General features: G+C 45.9%; 1 protein-coding gene and 1 long non-coding RNA gene across 3 annotated transcripts; one reads left to right on the top strand and one right to left on the bottom strand.

Annotated features, from left to right (window-relative positions):
• Positions 1-967: 967 nt before the first annotated feature.
• LOC110128174 (uncharacterized) lies at positions 968-15,721 on the bottom strand. Of its 2 annotated transcripts, XR_011487260.1 has the most exons (5): positions 15,216-15,721; positions 15,019-15,097; positions 9,759-9,954; positions 9,425-9,649; positions 968-7,371 (listed from the first exon to the last, which is right to left on the bottom strand). It is a non-coding gene; the product is annotated as an uncharacterized lncRNA (long non-coding RNA). The 2 variants fall into 2 exon arrangements; XR_002311077.2 differs by lacking the exon at positions 15,019-15,097 and having other exon boundaries at positions 15,216-15,708.
• On the top strand, positions 9,833-20,479 carry AHSG (alpha 2-HS glycoprotein). The gene is made up of 8 exons (XM_020878817.2): positions 9,833-9,924; positions 13,414-13,739; positions 15,850-15,960; positions 16,277-16,361; positions 16,728-16,891; positions 18,079-18,180; positions 19,077-19,163; positions 19,790-20,479. Exons 2-8 carry the CDS (start codon positions 13,527-13,529, stop codon positions 20,105-20,107), a joined length of 1,080 nt encoding a protein of 359 aa, XP_020734476.1. The 5' UTR covers positions 9,833-9,924; positions 13,414-13,526; the 3' UTR covers positions 20,108-20,479.
• The last annotated feature ends 667 nt before the right edge of the window (positions 20,480-21,146 follow it).

Below are 21,146 nucleotides of genomic sequence, written 5' to 3'. Positions count from 1 at the left end.
TCTTTATTTCCATGAGAAGGTGCTGTCCACTCTGGAGGGGTTTGTTGTTTAGTCCCTCGGTCATGTCCAACTCTTTGTGACCCCATGGACCCCTTAGCCAAGCCAGGATGATTGGTCACTCTAAGGTCCAGCATTGAAGGGGCAGCTTGCATGGAAGATGCGTGTTGTTCGCAATTGCCATGGGCAAGAGCGATGGCTGAAGGGACTGGATGGGCAGAGCCAGGCTGAGTCCTGAGAATGTTCCATGAAGGAGGAATCTGTGAGAAATGTGCATGGAAACCTAGAAGAACAAGGCCAAGACATGACTGTTGATGGGTGAGTGTGTGCAGTGACAGGCCAGACCCTGGTGAGTCCTTCCTGGACTGGTTCATGGATTGGCATGCATTGGAAACAACATGCCACTTTGGACATTTATGCAGAGGAACAGAGAGGCAATGATTTTCTTTATACATGCACCTCATCCTTTATATTGCAGCTGTAGAAACTATTACATGTACTGACAATATGGTTAAAATGTAAACTTAATTGTCTTTCACACATTTCCATTTATTTTAATGAATAAATTTATTCAATCATGCTTCCTAAGAGTACAAGCTACTTTTGTGGTTCTCAGCTTAAATTCCCTAAAAATACCTTCAAAATTATTTTTCTGACTATATGTTGGCAAAATTCTCTCACTTTTTATTTGTTCCTTTTGTTGTCTCTTTTTTTTGTCCTGTGATTATTTGTTCTATGCCAAGTATTTTCTTAAAACCCATATTAAGGCTTTTCATTTTATATAATATTAATAAAACACATTAGTTTCTGTGAACAGTGGTATTATTCCATTTCAGAATTCCAGCCTTCCCTGACTACAGACAGTAGGCAGTGGCCAGCTGGCTGACCTCAGAGTCCCTGTCACAACCTGAGCCTGCAGGCACAGATTTCAGAAACCCTCCAGAGGGAAAGCCCAGGCCCACAAGAAACATTTTTGAGACAATTTCTTTATTTCCACAAGAGGGTGCTGTCCAACATGGAGGGGATTGTTGTTCAGTCACTCAGTTCGGTCCAACTCTCTGTGACCCCATGGACTGCAGCATGCCAGACTTCCCTGTCTTTCACTATCTCCCGGAGTGTGCTCAAACTCATATCCATTGAATTGGTGACACCATCCAACCATCTCATCCTCCATTGCCCCCTTCTCCTCCTGCCTTCTATCTTTCCCAGAATCAGGGTCTCTTCCCATGAATCAGCTCTTTGCATCAGGTGGCTCAAGTATTGGAGCTTCAGTTTCAGCATCAGTCCTTCCCTTCCAATGAATATTCAGGGTTGATTTCCTTTAGGATTGACAGGTTTGATCTCCATACTGTCCAAGGAACTCTCAAGAGTCTTCTTCTGCATCACAGTTCGAAAGCATCAATTCTTCGATGCTCAGCCTTCTTTATGGTCCGACTCTCACTTCCATACATGACTACTGGTAAAACCATAGCTTTGACTATGGAGGGGATAGGCTGATGATATAATATACATCCTACTGACCAAGAAGTCAGGTATGGAAACTTTGTGGAGAAGCAAATAGCAGCCCACTCCGGTATTCTTGCCTAGAGAAGCCCATGGACAGAGGAGCCTGGCAGGCTACAGTCTATGGGGTCGCCAAGAGTCGGACACGACTGAGCAACTGAGCACATACCCTCACATGGAAACTGTGACTGACAGTTGCCAGGTTTCCAGTTTGTTCTAGTTTGTTTCCAGTTTGTTTCCAGTTTGTTCTCCCACTGATTGGCCATGAATGCCAGCCCCTCCCCCTATGACTCAGGCAGGGCCTCCATGTCCTCCCTTCAGCCAGGGAAAAGTCCAGTGTCTGTGGGGCAGAGAGGGAGTGGACAGAGTTATACCAAGGAAGAAGAGAGAATTTGACTGTGGAAGACTTTTCCAGCTTGCCTGTGTGTGTGCTTAAGTCGCTTCAGTTGTGTCCGACTCTTAGCGACCCTGTGGACCATAGCCTGCCAGGCTCCTCTGTCCATGGGATTATCCCGGCAAGAATACTGGAGTGGGTTGCCATGCCCTCCTCCAGGGGATCTTCCCAACCCAGGGATGGAACCCACATCTCTTATGTCTCCTGCATTGACAGGCAAGTTCTTTACCATTGGCGCCACCGGGGAAGCTCCTTGCAGGCTTAATTTGGCATAAAAACAATTAGAAACAATTGCAGACTTTTTCAAAGGGAAACAAGAAGAAAACAATACACTCCATTGATTCATTACACATTTATCAAGCAGCCTCAATGTACAAGAACTTTGGATACCCTGGAGAACCAACAATGCCCAAAGGCCAGCTTATGCATGGTGGAGCCAGCCAGTGTGAGTGGGGAGGCAGACTTATTCAGTGATCTCCTCCCTGAGGGTCATGGCTGTTCTCCTGACCTTAGTAGGAAAATTGGCCTCAGCATGTTTGTAACATCATCAGAGTGGCAGAACAGAGGTGGAACTGAAGCTTGTAGGCACTGGGGGTTAGATTCCTATTCAGCAGTGGGGCTCAGGGTAACCTGGTTGGGGTTGGAGGGAGAGCAGCTGACATATCATAAAGTGGCACTCCTATAACATTTCATGTTAGACTGGATGAAACATCAACCATTCACATCAAAGGCAAGGCAGTGCTGATGGAAACTAGGGCGTAAACTTCACCCCCATCCACTCCATTAAAGGCCCTCCCGCCCCCTGCCTCAGGTTCTCTGGTCAATACTTTTCCATGGACTTATCTTTAAGCTCATGGACTAAGGACACAGGAATAACAAATGGAATTTGACTTCTATTACATCAGAAAGTAAATCAACCTTGAAATGTTAGTTTTGGAATTTTCACAAAGAGATAATGCTGCCATTGCCTCTCCCTCCATAATCTGGTCTCCCTTGGTTTAAGCTTCCCTGGGTAACCATTTACTATTCCTTCTTAAACATAACGCTCCCAAATTTCTTTTGGTTAAATGCTTATCGCTAGAGATACATTGCATAATAGTTATTTACAATGAGTGGACATTGTTTTCTAACAGCAATTAAATGCCATGGGGACTTTGAGAGCACCACTGTCTTCTGCAGGGCACACTGCCTGCCCCTGGACACTGCTGCCTGCCTCCAGGCTCCACTGGCCCTTGTCTGGGGCACCACGCCTGCTGCTGAACACTGGCTTCTCCCGCCCTAGCGGAGGCCCTGGAGCACCCAGGGCCATACTGAGTTCTGTACAGTCTGTGGGAGAAGGTCTCTTTGCTCTTCTGTTATAGGCTGTCAACAGGCAACAAAACATAAATGCTGGAATATTCCTGAGGTCCTCTGGGGACAGCCCTCTTCAGTTCTTTCTCATAATAGAATTCAGATAATGAGTTCAAAGCAGTGCCAGGCCAGGAGACAAATCTGAGTGACAGACACTGTTGTGTTGTTTGCTTTGACTGTGGAGGAGGCCTCCGTGCCAGGCAGGCCTGTCGGCCCTGACTCTATCCAAGGAGGTGGGTGCTGGCCCAGAAGGCACCACACCCCTCCTGCAGATGGTGTCTTGGTGGTCTGTTTCACCAATCCCCAGACACACAGCAACATGGCCTAGAAGGGGGCTGAGGCTCTGGGACCACAAAAAACCAACTAGCTATCTCTATAACTCTGTCTCACTTAATTTAGAAATGGGAGCTCCAACTTTCAGAAGCCATGGCACGCTTATATCGGAAAAGGAAAATCAAGACATGTTGATTGAGTGACAAAGTTCAATATTTATGCAAATCAAATGGAAATATCACAAAACGTATGTTGGAGTGCCACTCATGATCCACTTTGTTCACAGAACTAAACTTTATTTCTTTTAAATTATTTATTTATTTTAATTTCTTGGCCATGCCATGGGGCATGTGAGATCTTAGGTCATGTGGGATCTTAGTTCCCAGACCAGGGATTGAACCCATGCCTCTGCATTGGATGTGCAGAGCCTTAATCGCTGGACCGCCAGGGAAGTTTGAAATAAATCTTGATAAATTTTAAGGTAGTAAGCTTGGGGATAGAGATTGTGAGATGTTTAGAAGAAAATATCTTTCATGTTGTCTCTCCTCTGAAGGGCCAGGGTATGACTATAGCTAAATGTATAAGTACCAGTGCTGGCACTATTTTCCAGATCACTCCAGGAGTCCGTTTGGGGAAACGCACCACTATGGAGTGAAATGAGGGCCATGGTAGTGTGGGGTAGTGGACAGAGGATAGGATGTGTATTCTTGTCAGAGTTCCACATTTACACCATGTGCCTGCTATGCAAACCCCCACACAGAACTTGAGTTCCAAAAACCAAGAGCAAGTTAGATGATGGGGATTCCTGATTGAATTTTTTCTTGGTCTGCATTTGATCTATTACTTGACCTATTGAAGTATTTTTCATTTTTATTTCAATAACCACACTTTTCAATGAAAAGTTTCTACTTGATTCTTTGTTGTATCTACCTCTCCTGCCTGCTGCCTTGCTTTGTGGTTTCTATGAATAACATGGCTAAATATAATGCATGAGTTTGACAGGCATCTAGCAGAACGGACCTGGAGGAAAGGTCTAAGAGAAGTCGTGGGGAAAAGGCTGCCCTGAGAAAGCCCAGCTGAGCACAGTGCTGCCCCGGGAGAGCCCATGTGAGCAGCTCAGGAGTGGGGACTCTGAATTCACAAGGGTTTCTTATCACTGCCTAAACACAGCCCAATCTCCTCCACCTCTTGACTTTGTCAGTGTATTCCTTCCAACCAGACAGCCATACTCTGATTTCTACCTATCCAAATCCTGCCTGTTTTCAGGGTCACATTCAAAATGCACCCCCATTGGTGATGTCTTCTTTCCTTTCTGCTGCCCACCCTCAGTGGGGAATGGTTCTCCCCTCCTACCATGAATGCCTGTAGGCTTGGTTCCTTTTATGGTTAACAGAGCTGGCTATACGATTTCATGGCTCAATGCAAACTGCAAACACAGGGCTCCTTGTTCAAAAGTTACTAGGAATTTCAACTCGGTGACAGCAGAGTGTAACACCAAGTGCAAGGCACTGCTAAATGCTTGCACTGCCCGGAAGTACCTGGGCCACTGTCTGGAACACAGTCAGCAGCCAGGTGACTACACCGGAACCCTCGGGGGAAACTGAGAGGCCCACTGGGCAGACACAATTGTTCAAACGCTCCTTCGAACCCCTCCCAGGGAATCTCCTGAGTTGCCCACCTACCTGAGCACTCCAGCACCTGCCTGCCTGGCTCCCCACCTCACAGGCGCTTAGCTGGGGGCTCACCTTCCCCAGCCCTGCCAGGCACTGATCTATGCCTACCATCCCTTATCCCTGAGTCCTGCCTTATTCATGCCACTAGCCCAAGGAACAGGGAAGAATCTATACGTAGCTTTCCACAATCCCACTATCCCCCTTTCTCCTTCTGCTCCCTCCTGTTGCTAAAAGTTACATACACATGACCCTCTCCTTGCCAGCTTATTGGTGCAAAAAATGCAGTCACATTCTTGCACATGTTTCAGTTCTCTCTATGTGACAGTGTAGATACTTACTTGATGCTAGGAATAAGTGTACTATCTCACGTAATGTTCTCAGCAATCCTCTGACGTACGCACGGCTGTTGGTATGCCTTTTCACAGATGAGTAAACCAACTCAGATGGGTTAAGGAACTTGTCAAAAGTGATAAAGTTAAGGATCCCTCATTCTTAGCCATTGGTCTATATTGCATCTGAATAGGATGTTGTCATTGTTAGTCACTGTTAACTGAAGGCAAAGACCATACCTTAGTCACATTGTATTCACCTTGCCCTGTGATACCTTTTTTTGCTTTCTATACTAGAGTGCTGTTGGGTTATTCAGAGCTCCCATTTATTGATAGCTCACTGTGTGCCACACCCTAGGCTGAGTATTTGCAAATGTTATCTCATTAAATTCTCAGCGCATTTTTACTAGCCAGGTTTTACTGCCCTAGTGAATGGATGAAGAGGGCTTCCCCACTGGCTCAATAGTAAAGAATCTGTCTGAAATACAGGAGACCGCCTGCAATGTAGGGGATGTGGGTTCGATCCTTGGATCAGGAAGATCCCCTGGAGAAGGGAATGACTACCCACTTCAGTATTCTTGCCTGGAAAATTCCATGGACAGAGAAGCGTGGTGGGCTATAGTCCAAGAATCAGACACAGTGATTAAACCACTACCACAACCTAACAGATGAAAAAACTATGGCTTACCATGATTAAATATCTAGTTAGATCAAACAGCTAGTAAAGGGCGGCACCAGGGTCTGGCCTAACTCTAAATGCAGGGCTCCTGATCAATCTAAGCTGCTCCTGAGCCCTTCCCCCCCACCCATCTGCCCCTTTCCATCTTACTCGCCCTGCCTTCCTGCTAACATTTATCCTCCCACTGCCTTAGGATGTCTGTAAATGCCTGAAGCCCAACACTGCATCAAAAAATCAATTTAGTTTATGTAGTTCCTGAAGGGAGAATCTGCATCTGTTGGTGAGACTACAAGTTAGGCTGGTGTTGACTCAGTGTGAAGGAAACTAGTAACTTCCCAGTTACCAGAGGGATTCAATAACAGATGGGCTGCCACAGTGGTGGAGAGAAGTCTGTATCTGGATGTCCTCAGGAAGACTCCAGACATTGGAAGGAGGCTCTGAGCTGAGTAGGAGAGACTGGCCAAGAGCCCCTCAGTGATCACGTCTGGGGCTTAGCCGTGCAGGGTTGGGCAGGAGGCAGGAGCTGAGCACATAAGATTGACAATGACATAGACACTGCTGTCCTCCGAGAACCTCCCAACTCAGGCCTGTGTTCCTCTGGATTTAATGCAGGCTGAGCGCAGGACCCACAGCCTACACTCCTCTAGTAGGTGCACAAGAACTAGCAGAGTGCTATGGAGCTAGACTCAAAAACAGCGAGCATCGAAGACAGGAATGTCACCTTCCATCTGTGCATCCTTAGCACTGGGCACAATGTAAGTGTCCAAGAAACAGTTTGGAGTTAATGAATGTGTGTCCAGAGAAGAACTCAATACAAGTCAATAAACGAATCCATCAAACTTCCAATACTGACTCACTGTCAAAAAGGACCCATTCCAACCCCAGTCATCCACATGCTGGATAAAGAAGGGCCCGGATTTACTAAGGTGCAATGAATTGGCTGATTTCAGTGGCCTCAGTATAACCATATGACCCAAGGCCACAGCTCCTCTGAACACCTCCATGTCCATGGCCGCAGATGGCACCCTAAAGTGCTCATTAGAAGACAATGGTTTCAACTCTCATCTTCCTTCTGGTCTGAAGACAGCCACTCACTTATTTGGAAGATATCAAATGTTGATGACAAACCAGCAGGAAGGATGGATGTAATTCTCTGCCTTGACTAGCATTCCCCTGGAAAACATTTAACCAGAAATAATGTAATCATTTACCTTTTATTTACCTCCTAAACTGGAGCTAGAGATAGTTTCAAAAACAACTGAAGTCAAGAGGTGAAAGTCTCTTCTGCAAAATCGATTTTTAGCTATTTTCCACTGACTGAAATGAGCTGGATAAACTAACTTTTTTTTCTTCTTTTAATTGTTAACCACACAATACACTTTTATATATCTTTTGCATTTTTTCAAATTTGGCATACAGCCATGTTTCTTATTGCTAAGAATAATGATTTATTCACTTTAAGGCAATGTTTAGGAGCCAACCTCCTCAGTTTTGGGGGGCCCTATATTCTTTTGGTTTGAGGTTAATAGAGACAAAGCAATTGGAGTAAAGCCAGGGTCCACTACTCTGTGATACGGGCAGGTTCCAGAACATCTCTGAACCTCTGTTACTCTATAAGGGATGGAAGATGAGAACAGTAAAACTCTCAGGCAGTTATGAAAAAAAAAAGCACAAAGCCTTTTACGAAATAAGGAATCAACATCATTAGCTCTGATGATAATGTTGTTTTTCTGAGGAGAAGTTGTTACAGCTTCAGAAAGTCCAAATCTCCCCATCCTTTCTTTAACCTTAAATGATTCGCTTTTGTGAGACAGAACGTTGGAGTGGGTGTCAAGGCCACACTAAGCAGTGTATGATTTTAAATCTTCTTCCAAACAGAAGAGAATAGAAGGTTCCCCATCATTTCCTATATGATAATGAAAGTCGAGGACAAGTGTCACTGAGTTCTTGAGGCTGATTTCACACAGAATATCAATAGTTAAATGAGAAAAACATTATACTTGAAAGAATAGAAAGACTTCATGAAATACATTTTTTCTATTCTGGGTTTAGATTCTGCCTCTTCCCCAGGGCCAGAACTAGGATCCAGCAAAGTACAGGACGTAGGCACATAATTTAAGGAGGTGTGACCCACAAAGCAAGCATTTCTTTCCATGGATTAGATTTTTGAGCCAGATCACGGTTATGAGAGCAGGGTTGGGGGCGTGGTGGGGGGGGGGGTGCTTGCTGAGCCCTTTCTCCACCTAAAGAAGGAAGTAATCCCCTGTGGTCACTGGGGTTTAATCTTTTTTTGCCACATTGTGCTCAGGCCAGTGTCTCCCAACTTTGGTGCATTGGCACTGAAAACAAAAGGCTCTTCTAAATAACTTTCAGGGCAACAAGAGCTCCATTGCCTTCACAAGAAACCTCTTGGGGGACTTCCCTGGTGGTCCTGAGGTTGAGGCTCCATACTTCCAGTGCCGAGGGGTACAGGTTAGATCCTTGGCTGGGGAATTAAGATCCCACACACCATGAGGTGTGGCAAAAAGATAAATAAATAAAAATTTTTTAAAAAAAGAAAAGAAGCCTGGTGGGTCCTTGGAGAAGAGTAATTTGCATTCCATTGATCAAGGGTTTTACACTGGAGATAGAAATCCCAACCTGTCTCCCTAGGACATACAACATGATCATCTCTTCTAACTTACAGCTCTTGGCTGAAGTCAAGGTAAGCTCCTTTAGTGCAGACTGTTTTCTCATCACTCTGCATACAGGCACCTGACATCACAGATAGTAGGTGTTCAATAAATACCCATAAGGATGAAGAAACACCTGGCTTATCAGAAATCACTACTGGGCTTCTTAGGGCCTAGGCCCTTTAAGTACCAGAAAGGGCAGAGCCAAGAATCTGGCCCAACAATTTAAACACCAACCACTGCCACTTCCTCCCTGTGAAAACCAATGGTTCCTCTGGCTTCTGCTGACGTGCACTTGTTCATGTCCTGTTTTGCGAGAGGCTGGGTTTCTAGCTCTCACCTGAGCCCTCACTGCCTGACTTGATATTTCACCCCCTTCTGGCTCTATTTTTCCCTTCCGAGATTCCTGACTGCTGGCAGGGCCCAGACAGAACCAACCCGCAGCCACTCTGACCCTGCACTTGCCACCATCCTTATCTAACTCCCAACTAAGGCTGAATTCTGCTTTGGAGAAATTTGAACGCATCGCCGCCCTAGTGGACAGCCCTACTCACAAACACAAAGGCGCTGGTGCCAACCCTGCTGCCATCTTGGAATTCCGCCATCAGCCGCATGAGCTCCGCACAGAAAGCACTGCCCAGCACCCTGCTGCCATCTCCTGGAGGTTGTTGGTCCTCTTCTGCTCCTTGGATCTTTGGGACTGCTCTTCCCAACCAGCTCTAACAAGTTCCTGATATCTTCAATGTGCTACTAGACGTTGTTTTAGTGCAGACCTGGGCCTCAAAGAAAAATGCAGAGAAGTCATTAAAGTAATGAGACGAATGACCAGAAAATGGAGTAAATGCTTGTCTCCTCTTGATATGCTGGAGCTAGGTGGATGAAACTTACCCAAGATCGCTCAAGGGCACATGCATTCGGTGTGTGAAAATCTTTCAAAGTTTGAAAGTGATGTCGTCAGGCACGGTGAAATACTTAGAGCCTCCCTTGGGCATCCTTTGTCACAGTTTTCTTGGAAAAAATATCAAAAGATCCTCTAGTGTCTCCTTCATTTTCAGTAAGTAAATGGTAATCTTTGTTTTTCCAACTGAAAAAAATTGAGACCGTTTTATTCAGCTTGACACCAAAGCTATTTTAGTTTATAAGCATTAGACATATGGAATACTTGAGCTAAAACCAAAGATATTCATAAAATACATTAAAAAAGAGTTCTGATGATTTTCCCATATCTAAGTTTCCCCAAAAGTCAGCATAGAAGCAGTGGTAGAGGAAAAGAGAAAACAGTTGACCTGGCATAATATACATGTGTGTATGTGTGTATATATATATTATACACATATATATATATACACACACACATATATATAACAGTATATAAATTTGATATACCCTACCAGATAGGGGTAGAAATTAATGTAGAAATTTATGACAGGCAATTTGGCCACAGATATTAAGATGTTTTAAAATCAATGATTCACTAATAAACCTCTATCCTGAATAAAAATAACTAGAAAGTCAAAGATTCCTGAATTAAAAGTTCATTATGACTTTGTATATGAGAGTGCTCGATTGAAAACAAACTAAATGCACAATAATAAGAGAATGGTAAAACAGATTATGATACAACAGAATCATAGGTAGTCATTATAAGCAGATTTAAAGTATTTAATAACATGAAGAAATATTCAAGTTATAATGTTAAATGAAAAAAGAATACAAAGCTGTACATAAGTATGATTATATTATACTGAATTATATTAAAATAAGATGCAAATGCACCAAAACATTAACACTGTTGATCTCTGGGTGATGAGATTGTGGGTGAGTTTTGTTTCAGTGTTTATCTGTGTTAGGATGACAGGTGAGATATTAATTGCTCTTTACTACATGCTTTGTTTTTCTAGCATCAGCAAAATAGGACAATACCTGGGGCTTTAGAAATTGTCACCCATGAAAGATGCAAGAACAAAGGTATCAAAAGAAATGTGCCAAGTATAAGACAGAAATGGTCAGACAGGATGATCAGAGAGAACTTTCTGTTCTCTTCCTCTACCCTCAGATTGGGATGGCAATAGAACCACCCCCAGAACAGTGTGGGAGTCCTGGAGAAGAGCCTCCAGAAGAGCCTGGAACCTCGCTGCAGGGATAGGGAGGGGAGGGGACACACAGGTAGCACAGTGAGATATCACATGGCAGGGAGAAGCCCCCTGAGTAGCAGGGCCGCCCTAAAGCAGTGGGGGGTGGAGGCCGGTGGGCTGTGACAGCAATGTCTAAACAGACAAGTTTGAAGGGAGCCTCAGGAAGCCCCCACAGCCTGGGAGGGCAAGCAGACAAATTCTGCCAAGCTTAAAGAGGCAGGTAGCTCTGGGACTTCCGTGGTTACCCAGTGGACTCTGCTTCCATTGCATGGGGCGTGGATTCTATCCCCGATCAGGGAAGTTCCGCATGTTGCGAGGTGTGGCCAAAAAAATAAAACGAGGCGGGTAGCTCCCAACTAAGAAGAGACCTGTGGGCTAGACAGGGTGCCACAGCTTTGATAATATGACCCCTGATCATAGGATGTGGGAGGACTGTCTTTCTATGGATTAGATGGAGGAAAGCAGGCCACTAGCTCATGAGTGCATTTGTCTGAGGACCACATGAGACAGGCTACCTGGCAGAAGATGCCAAGGCAAAAGTAGATACCTCTTGACCTTGACAAAATCAGTATTTGCATAAATCTCCCCCTCTGCACTTCAGGCTTTCTTCTAACCTCATTAGGAGAAGAAGCATAATGGCAAACCTAAATTGGACTGGGTTTCAATCCAAGTACCTGGAAAGCTGGGTTGCCTGGAAGTGAGTAGATTCTATTTTCATGAAAGAAAGTTTAGAGTCAGAAATCCAACTGTGTTATGGAAAATAAAATTATATTGAACACAGTTGAACTTATGATATCTCACTGCATATATTTTTTGTGATTTTCAAATTTTTAGTAATAACCATGTTTTGTATTTTAAAAGAAAAGCAGAACATGTGCAAAAAGTTTCTAATGAGTCAAGGCCCTGGAGGCAATGGGGGCACAAGGCTAATGGAAAGACCCCCAGTTCTAAGGCTTATCCTGAGGGATGACCAAAGAACCTGGGGTCCTGACCACACCTTCTAAGTCTCTGGAATTAAGGGTCTGTTTGTGAGCAGCTGGGAGCAAATGTGAAAACCATGCTTATACTGCTTACTACCTTCTCTACCCATCACAGGCTCCCCCCTTGCTTATCTCCCTCCTTACAGGAAGTCAATATTATTAAGCTTCTCTATAGAACACCCCCACCCCCCGCCTTTAAACCAAGTTTTGTTCTCTAAAGCAATAGCAAACAACAGAGCAAGTCCACCCGCACACAATGATAACCTCTAAATATTTGGAAAACGTGTTGGTTTCCATGTTTCCGGCTTCTCCGCTCCAGGCTAAACCAAACTAAACCTCGGATGATGTTTTCCAAGGCTCTCACTATCCTGACCACCTCTCCTTGGAGGTCACACCTAAGATCATCAGGGGCCACAACTGAGAGGCAGTGTCTGAGCCAATACTGTGACCGCGGGCTCTGGCTGCCAAGACTCACTCTAGTTCTGCTAGTGCTCCAAAGGGCCCTACGGAGGCATCTGTGTCAGTGTCCTCACAGAGTCTCAGCCTGCAGTGCAGGATTCAAAGCCAGAGCTCTGCCAAGTGAGTGGCTGTTGGACCAGGGCTCCTCTCTGCTGCACTTGTCTACTGGCTGAGGGCACAGGCCACGGGCGCACGGGGTCACCGGTGACACTTGGTCACTCGTGCCAATCCAGTGGAACCCAGGGAACCCAGGGAACCCAGGTCAGGGTGCATCTGGGCAGTGTGTTGGCAGTCCGGTCTGGAGAGAAGGGGACATGGCAGTGGGGAAGCTCTGCAGGCCATAGCCCTCCCGGCCCTGCTACAGGAAGGGAAGAAGCTCTCTCCCCATTCCCCACTCCAGGCAGAAATCTCTCCCTTCCTTTCTTCTTTTCTCTAAGGATCTTATCCAAGATCTTGGCTTAGATCTTATCCAAGATCCCGTAACTTTCCCTCTTCACTCCAAATCATTGGTACCTTGGCTACATCTGTGGGCCTTGTTCTCCCTCCAGAAGAAGGTAATTGTCCCTGACATGTGAAGATTTTAGTAAATTGCTGAGCATCCCTACTTTCCCCAACATGGACCCCATGTTGCCCTCAGCTCCCAATGGAGGGCATTCTCTCTGCTGCCAGAATCACAGCGCTCCAGGGCTGACCGTGCCAGCCCCTCGTCACCTTGGTGCTCACCTTGTCCTCTCAGCTGCCTCCTCTCTTTGCTGCTGTTACCATGTTCCAGGCCAACTCTGGAGCATCTCCCCAGCCCACCCCCCAACCTGCCCACATCGACCCCCAAGCAGCATTGACTTTGGCAGATTTCTTGGGGGCCAGCGATGTCATAACCTGTTTGCTTTTCCAGGACTGATGTTTGCAGGGGGCTTTTTTTTTGGAACCAGAACAGAAATCATCCCATATCCTTACGCAATCCTTCCGCAGGCTCCAACATATAAATAAAGCCTTTGGACACTCCACCAGTCAGAGCACCTGGGTTGGTCCGGAAGCCTCCAGCTACCTGCCTGCTGACACACCAGGGCCTCTCTGAAGCCACCATGAAATCCTTCGTTCTGCTCTTTTGCCTGGCTCAGCTCGGGGACTGCCACTCGATCCCGCTTGACCCGATTGCAGGTTATAAGGAACCGGCCTGTGATGACCCAGACACAGAGCAAGCAGCCTTGGCGGCCGTGGACTACATCAATAAGCACCTTCCTAGGGGCTACAAGCACACCTTGAACCAGATTGACAGTGTGAAGGTGTGGCCAAGGGTAAGTGAACCAGCCCTGCCAGGCGGGACAGGCTGGTGTGGGAGGCTCAGCTGGGTGTCTCTGAGAGCCTGCCTCCCAGAACAAAGGAAGCTGCATATCGAAAATGCCCTGATTCCTCCAAGGAGGGAGGGAGAGGGCAGGCTGAAGGAAGAGAGGAGACATTCTGTACTGTGGTCAGGGTCTCCAGGAGGGTGCTGGATGGGAGCAGGAGGTGTGAGGAAAGGACAAGGCTTCAAATGGTATTTTGAAGGTCACAAGTAGAAAGTGTGACCTTCTAGAAAAACTAGAACCAGAGAAAGGATTCTGGCTGCCAAACTACCACTGGCCGGAAAACATTTCTTTTTCTCTGTTTCTGTTTCTCTGCATAAAGACTGAGTGTGAATGAAGCGCACATTTTTAAAGTGCCTATTATGTACTAGTCCCTTTCATATAGTTCATCTCTGTAACCCCTTCCCCGCTGCATCCCCAGTTCTGTGGGGGTACTGTCCTTGTCTTACATAAGAGATAACGAAGGCTCTGACATATTTAGGGCATTTTTTTTTCTTTACCCAAGGTCAGAAGACAGTAAGCATCAGGCTAGGATTCTATTTCAGCACTGTATTCCTTCCTCTACACAAGCTGCTTTCCCAAGAAAGGTACCCACATCCCAGTGAGAAATCTTGGCTTGAAAGGATTCACCTCCTCACACCTCCTCACCTCTCTGGAGGAGAAAGCAATGCAGTCTGAAACTGGTGACAACGATCAAACTAGGAAATGTGTCTTGGAGGTCAGCTGAGTGATTTGGAGAGGTGGGGAAAAGGCATCTGTTTACTGCCTATTTTGAAATTAGATTTTATAGCTGATGAAGGGTAATTCTTTCAGCCAACGCTGATTACAAGTCTTCCAGGACAAGAACCAGTGTCAAGTGCTACGGGACATGCTAAGTTGAATTAATGAAATAGCCAGCCTTGTATATTAAAAGCAGTCAGATATTTGCAAGAAGTCAGATAATGATTCAACCTAACACAAAGATGAGAAAGATATAATTAGTGCCACAGAAGATTCACAATCTAGGAAGGAAAATATGGCAAGCTTCAGGACATCTGGACTGACTCACAGACCTCTGATCTTACAATAGGACAAAATATTTGAAATCAGGGTTGTCCCGGATGGAGTTTAGGAGTTATGCAATAGTGAAGTACAGTGGTGGTTCAGAGGAAGCAATGATCAGTTCAGGGGAAATAACACACAACCTGCATATTTGAGGGAAAGAAAGAACAATGTTGCAATGTTCACTTACAGCAGGGCTTGAGAACAAGCTGGAATGCTGGCTCCTATCACTAGCTCTGAGTGTTTTCAGGAAGTTAATTTGGTCACATCTGCACATCATAAAACAGGAAAGGAGAGTCTGAGGTTTCAGGTACTAGTGAATCAGGAAGAACAGAAATGAGAGGCAAGCAGAGTTGGGCTGAAAGAAAAAAATAGGCATATGCGTACCTTCTGGATTTTCCGGTCTTTGAAGAAAGGATGCAGAAACAAGTGAACTGGCAGGGAAAACTCCAAGGAATCATCCAAGCTCCCCTGTTACTGCCTTGCCCACAACTCCTGTCCTCTGTGCAAATGAAGGACAGACACACTGCTTCCTCCAGCAGAGGAAGGATCACGCTTCCCCCTTACTACCAGCAGGGGACAGTAGGGAACAGCAACTTTGCATCCAGGCATCTAGGAGACAAAAAGCCACAGAGGACAACTTTTCCTTTAGGAAGGAAAAGAAAACAGGGAAGGAAGAAAGTAGGTGTTGAGAAGGAAGGAAGGAAGAAGTAAAGGGAGGGATAGAGAAGATAAAGGAGAGACAGTAAATTATTATCCCACACCACCTTACTTTGCTGCTTGACTGAGAAAAATCCCAAACCGACTTTTTCAAAGTAGGGCTTGAAGGGCAAGTACCGACACTCATTTTTGCCTTCCAAATACATCTGAGAGTGATGACTGTGGTTCCATCAACCTGTCCAAGCCCATGCCCGCTTCTTTCTTACCCTTCCAACAATGGGTGTGTTGACACCCAGTGGGGGCTCACCCGTGGACCCGCTCAGCAGGCTCAGGCTCACCTCTTCATCCTCTGTCTCCACAGCGGCCCACAGGAGAGGTATATGACATTGAAATAGACACCCTGGAAACCACCTGCCACGTGCTGGACCCCACGCCCCTGGCGAACTGCAGCGTGAGGCAGCAGACGGAGCACGTGAGTGGCCCTCTCAGGGCAACTGCAGGGTGGGGTGGGGTGGTGCCCCAACTAAAACTGCCAGTCGATGTAGCCCTCCCTAGCGCCGATTTTTTACAATTGCCCTTTTTATTGTACCCCGCCCCCCACGACTCCCCCGCAACCTCAGCAAAACCAGTGTCCTGTTTCAATATCACCAAGTGAAGGAGATTTTGTGAGGCTCACCTTTGACGTCCACGCCTGAGAGACCACCCCCTCTTCCCCCCTAGCCCTATCTTCCACCTTGAGAAGTGAAGATCAGCCCCCTGGGGTCCTCACTGTGGGTGTATTTCTCCAGGCGGTGGAAGGAGACTGCGATATCCACGTGCTGAAACAAGATGGCCAGTTTTCCGTGCTGTTTACAAAATGTGATTCCAGTCCAGGTAGAGTTGACTGTTCTTATTATGGTTACCCGGTAGAGAGTGAGGAAGGGACCGGAATTGTTTTCAACAGAAGCAGATCTAGCCACTTTATTGGTGATGAAAAGGGGAAGCCAAATTTCCTTGAGTTTGGGGATTTTAAAACTGTTTTTTTAAGGAATTGTTCTGCTTGGAGGTTGGAAATCACCCCTTGGTGAGAGGAGCTCCTGCAAAAATGCCAGCACGCCAGGGGCCACCCGAGGGTTTAAGTAAGAAGCAGAGAATCAGCCTGTAACTGTTCGGAGCCTGTCTTAGCCCTCTCAAATAAGCAGAGCGGGGACTAATGCCCCTGAGAATTCCAGGCCCGAACCGGGTTACTTCTGTACGCAGACTCCGCCGAGGACGTGCGCAAGTTGTGCCCAGACTGCCCCCTGCTGGCCCCGCTCAACGACAGCCGGGTGGTGCACGCAGTGGAGGTCGCGCTGGCTACCTTCAATGCCCAGAATAACGGCTCCTACTTTCAGCTGCTGGAAATTTCTCGGGCTCAATTTGTGGTAAGACTGAGACCCTGCTGACGGATTGGGCAGGTTGGTGGCACTCTGGGGTGTGGACGTGGTGAAGCAAGTGTGAGGGAGGGAGCAAGTGCAGCCACAGTAAGTCAAGAGGGTGGTGGGAGAAAAGGGAAAGAAAGGGTCCTGACTGTCCTGGACCCAGAGGACACTGACTGCACCCCGCCACGTAAGCCACTTCAACATAAAATAGTCAGAGTCTGCTTATCTGTTCAGCCTCGGTTTTAGTTAACACCAGGGTGGGAATTCCCATTTTATCCAGAAGCACACACTGTAAATTCATGGGTCTCCACATCACCATCACCCATCACCACTGAACATCTGCTCTTGTAAGTATCAACTCTTATAATTGATATTGACAAAGGCATGGGCATACTTATGTATAATGGCAGAATCTTAAAATGCCATGGAATCACTGAAAAAAAAAAAAAACAACAACTAATTGTCCTGTGGTTAGGTTAGCACATTTGAACACAATATAATTCTAATATTTAAAAAAAACCAAAAACTGGTATTCTGGATGCCAGTCATGGCATACTTGGAAATACACTGTACGTAGTAATTCTATTAACCAAAATATGTGATTCTAGAACCTCCACCTCAGACTATAACAAGTAAGAGATATTTTATTATTTTAAGTGTCCTTATGCTCCAAGAACAATGAGATAGAAAAGCATAAATATCTTCTGCACTTCCAGTTATCTTTTTCATTTGATCCTGCTATCTAAAATATGTGGGAGAGGAATTAATTACTTTCCCATCCCATCTTGGAATAACCTGAACCTCGGGTCTCAAAGTGCAACCCCAATACGGAAATTGGCAGAAGGCAGGGTTCCTACCCAGATCAGTGTCAGGTCAGCCCTCTGGGTTCCTGCTTTCTACCGGAAAACTTGCCTCTGCTCTGGAAGGATGGGCAGTGGATACCTGCACCTACTTCAGGGAACACCCAAACCCCAGCTTCTGTATGCAAGCCCTTAAAATCCAATGCCACCATGTGAGCCCTGTGTAAGCCACCAGGCGCATGTTTCCTGGCCACACAGTGCGGTCTACATGAGTGGTGCTCCCTGGACTATGTATTGCCATGGCCTTCACTAGTTCCCTCTGGGCTCTCCTTCCCTGCCTTTCTCATGCTGTCGTGTTGCTCCATGAAAATGTTCATGTATCTTCATCAGCCTCTTTCAGCTTCTGTCTCTGTGGAGTTTGCAGTGGCTGCTACTGACTGTATTGCTAAAGATGTCATAGATCCAACCAAGTGCAACCTGCTGGCAGAAAAGGTGAGCGGGCCAGGCACTGAATCGGCAAAGCTGGTCATGGAACAGAGACTTCTTAGAGCAAGTTTATATCTTGGGGCTATGGAAAGAGATAATGCAAAATACCCATGCCCTGTGAGACTGCGTCATGCCAGGTCATCCCTTGGGTTGTCATCTCCCCTGCTTAAGAGCTATCACCAGATCTTCTCATCTGCTGGAGGCCCCGGGAGTTAGAGTCTATTTCCTAACTAATATGAGTCATGTCAGGCTGCTGGAAGTATAAAGTAGATTTTCTAGATATACCTCAGGTATGCAACCTAAATCCTTAAGCCAGTAATGTCTACTTCTAGGAATTTAGCCTAAAGATATCAGCTGTTTGACAAAATATATCTATAAAGATGATTTATGACAGATTCAAAATGACCCCAAACATCTGAATGTCCAACAGGAGGGAATCGTTGAATAAAATATGACATGTTAGTAAACAGAAAATTATAGACCCAGAAATTATGTTTTCAAAGAATAATGAATAAGAGACTGCTACCATTCTAGCATGTGAAAAACACAGTCTCCAAAATGGTATAGTCACAATCATGTCAACTTTTAAATGATATCTAATCGTATTTAAAAATAAAGAAATACATAGAGGTTAACAGAAGTTCTTCTGAGTCACCACAATTTCTGAGATTATGGGTGAGCTCTCTCACTCCCAAAACATTTCTGTATTTTCTACATTCTATATAAAATATAAGCAGAAAGCATAAACTTTAGGAAAAAAGTTTTTTTAAAAAAACAAAAAACGAAAAGACAGGAATTAAGAATTTAAGCGTCTTACCCTGGATGTGTTGAGTATAAGTGAAACTGGGTGAGAAGTCCAATTTTTGAACCTGTTCAAATAACTCTTCTCTTTCTGTGGGCAGCAATATGGCTTCTGTAAGGGGTCACTCATTCAGAAAGCTGTTGGTGGGGAAGACGTCGCAGTGACTTGCACAGTATTCCAAACGCAGGTAAGAGCCCCATAGATGTACTGGCCCTGTTTTTCAGAATCCAATGACCCCTTTGAATTTCTGCCATGCAGTAGTAATCAGGGCATTAGCTGCCTGTTCTTCTGAGCCCCACAATATAGATAGTGCCAGGAATGTGAAATCATCAGTAAATGAAAGGTTTCATTCATGTCCTCCCCTTCCAGGAACTGGTACTTACAGGGCAAACCACCCCCAGGTGCAGTTGGCAAGGTCATGTTTCTAGCTGCCTCCTCGGGGAGTGAGTGGGGTGTGTGGGAGTGGTTTTCTGAGTTGCAGAGACAGCGGGTAGATCTGCCTGCTAGCTCCATGTAACTGCGGGTGTAGATGAAAAAGAGGGTGACGCTGCTGGTGCAAGTTAGCCATAAGGTGGGGTTCTTTTGCTCCTGAAACGTGAGTGTAAGTCTACCAACCCCAAAACAGCTGGTGAGAAAGGGAACGGCGCAAGCCAGTTACCCCTCCCCTGGAGCCCTGTGACTATGCTTTGTACCTAGGTAGTTCTTGGCCAGATTCCTTACACATAAAAATTATTACTGTGAGAGAATTGGGTGGGGATTTCCCCTGGAAGGAGGAGAAAGGCAGCTAACCTAAAGAAACGGTCCTCTCTCCAGCCTGTGATTCCGCAGCCCCAGCCCGACGGCGCCGAAGCTGTGGCCCCGAGCGCAGTGCCGGACGCAGCCGCCCCTGCGCCTTCTGCAGCGGGGCTGCCCGTGGCCTCCGTGGTGGCGGGGCCGAGCTTGGTGGCCGTGCCCCTGCCTCTGCATCGGGCACACTATGATCTGCGCCACACTTTCTCCGGTGTTGCCTCAGTGGAGTCAGCCTCGGGAGAAGCCTTCCGCGTGGGGAAAACACCCGTAGGGGGGCTGCCTGGCGTTCCTGGTGGTCCAGTCCGCCTTTGCCCAGGCAGAATCAGATACTTCAAGATCTAGAAGATGGTTGGAGATGAGACGGTTTGGCACAGAGAATACAGCTATCATTTTGTCCAAGTATGGGTATGGGTAGGGGCTTTGTCTGCTCTGGAAGCAAGTGCTGCCTGTGGCCTAGATGAATGTCAGCTCTTGAGTCCCAACTTCTCATCCTTCCAAGGATAGGAGCAGAGGAGGTGCTAGTGATGTCTGATGGAACATAAAGTCAGCAGCTTGATGGTCATTGCTTTGATGTAAGCCTCCACCACTGTGTTCTCTGCCTTCTCCTTCTTGACCTCACAAAAATAATTGGAACTGTGACTTTGAAAGGTGCTCTTGCCAAGTTTATATCTACTTGTCATTAAAAATGCTCTAATAAAGAAGGTTCTAAGCTGAGATGTTGTCATGATTGTTGCCTACTTCATCCAATCTCATGTGTGTGGTCTTTCCAGCAACCCTACCACGTGTCCCTAATCAAAATCAAAGTGAAAGTAGGAATAAAATAGAACAAAACCTCCTGTATACATAGGAAAAAGTGAGACCAGGATCTGCTCACAACCTATATGATCTGATAATTTCCTTATAAGAAAATAATTCTTTCATTTCATAATGGTCAGAAAATATTGCTAAATTAGGACCAAGTGCTTAAACTTTGTACAGACAAACCAATCATTGGTTTTCCCCAATTCCCAGGTAAGGAAAGGTTAGTAATTAGCACCGGAGCCTCACTTTAATTATACCTGTTGATTGTACTATATGTGTATATAGTAAGAAAGAAACAGTGAAGTTGCTCAGTCTTGTCCAACTCTTTGTGACCCCGTAGACTGTAGCCTCCTAGGCTCCTCTGTCCATGGGATTCTCCAGGCAAGAATACTGGAGTGGGTTGCCATTTCCTTCTCCAGGGGATCTTCCCGACCCAGGGATCGAACCCAGGTCTCCCACATTGCAGGGAGACGCTTTATCCTCTGAGCCACCAGACAAGTATATATATAGTACTATATACTAAAGTGGATTCTAGCCAATCCATTTTAAGGCCTCAAGTTTAAGCTCTGGTTTATAGTAT

The sequence above is a fragment of the Odocoileus virginianus genome, chromosome 4 (genome assembly GCF_023699985.2).
Source record: "Odocoileus virginianus isolate 20LAN1187 ecotype Illinois chromosome 4, Ovbor_1.2, whole genome shotgun sequence".
In the NCBI taxonomy this organism is placed as follows: domain Eukaryota; kingdom Metazoa; phylum Chordata; class Mammalia; order Artiodactyla; family Cervidae; genus Odocoileus; species Odocoileus virginianus.
This window is presented reverse-complemented; position numbering and strand designations above follow the sequence as displayed.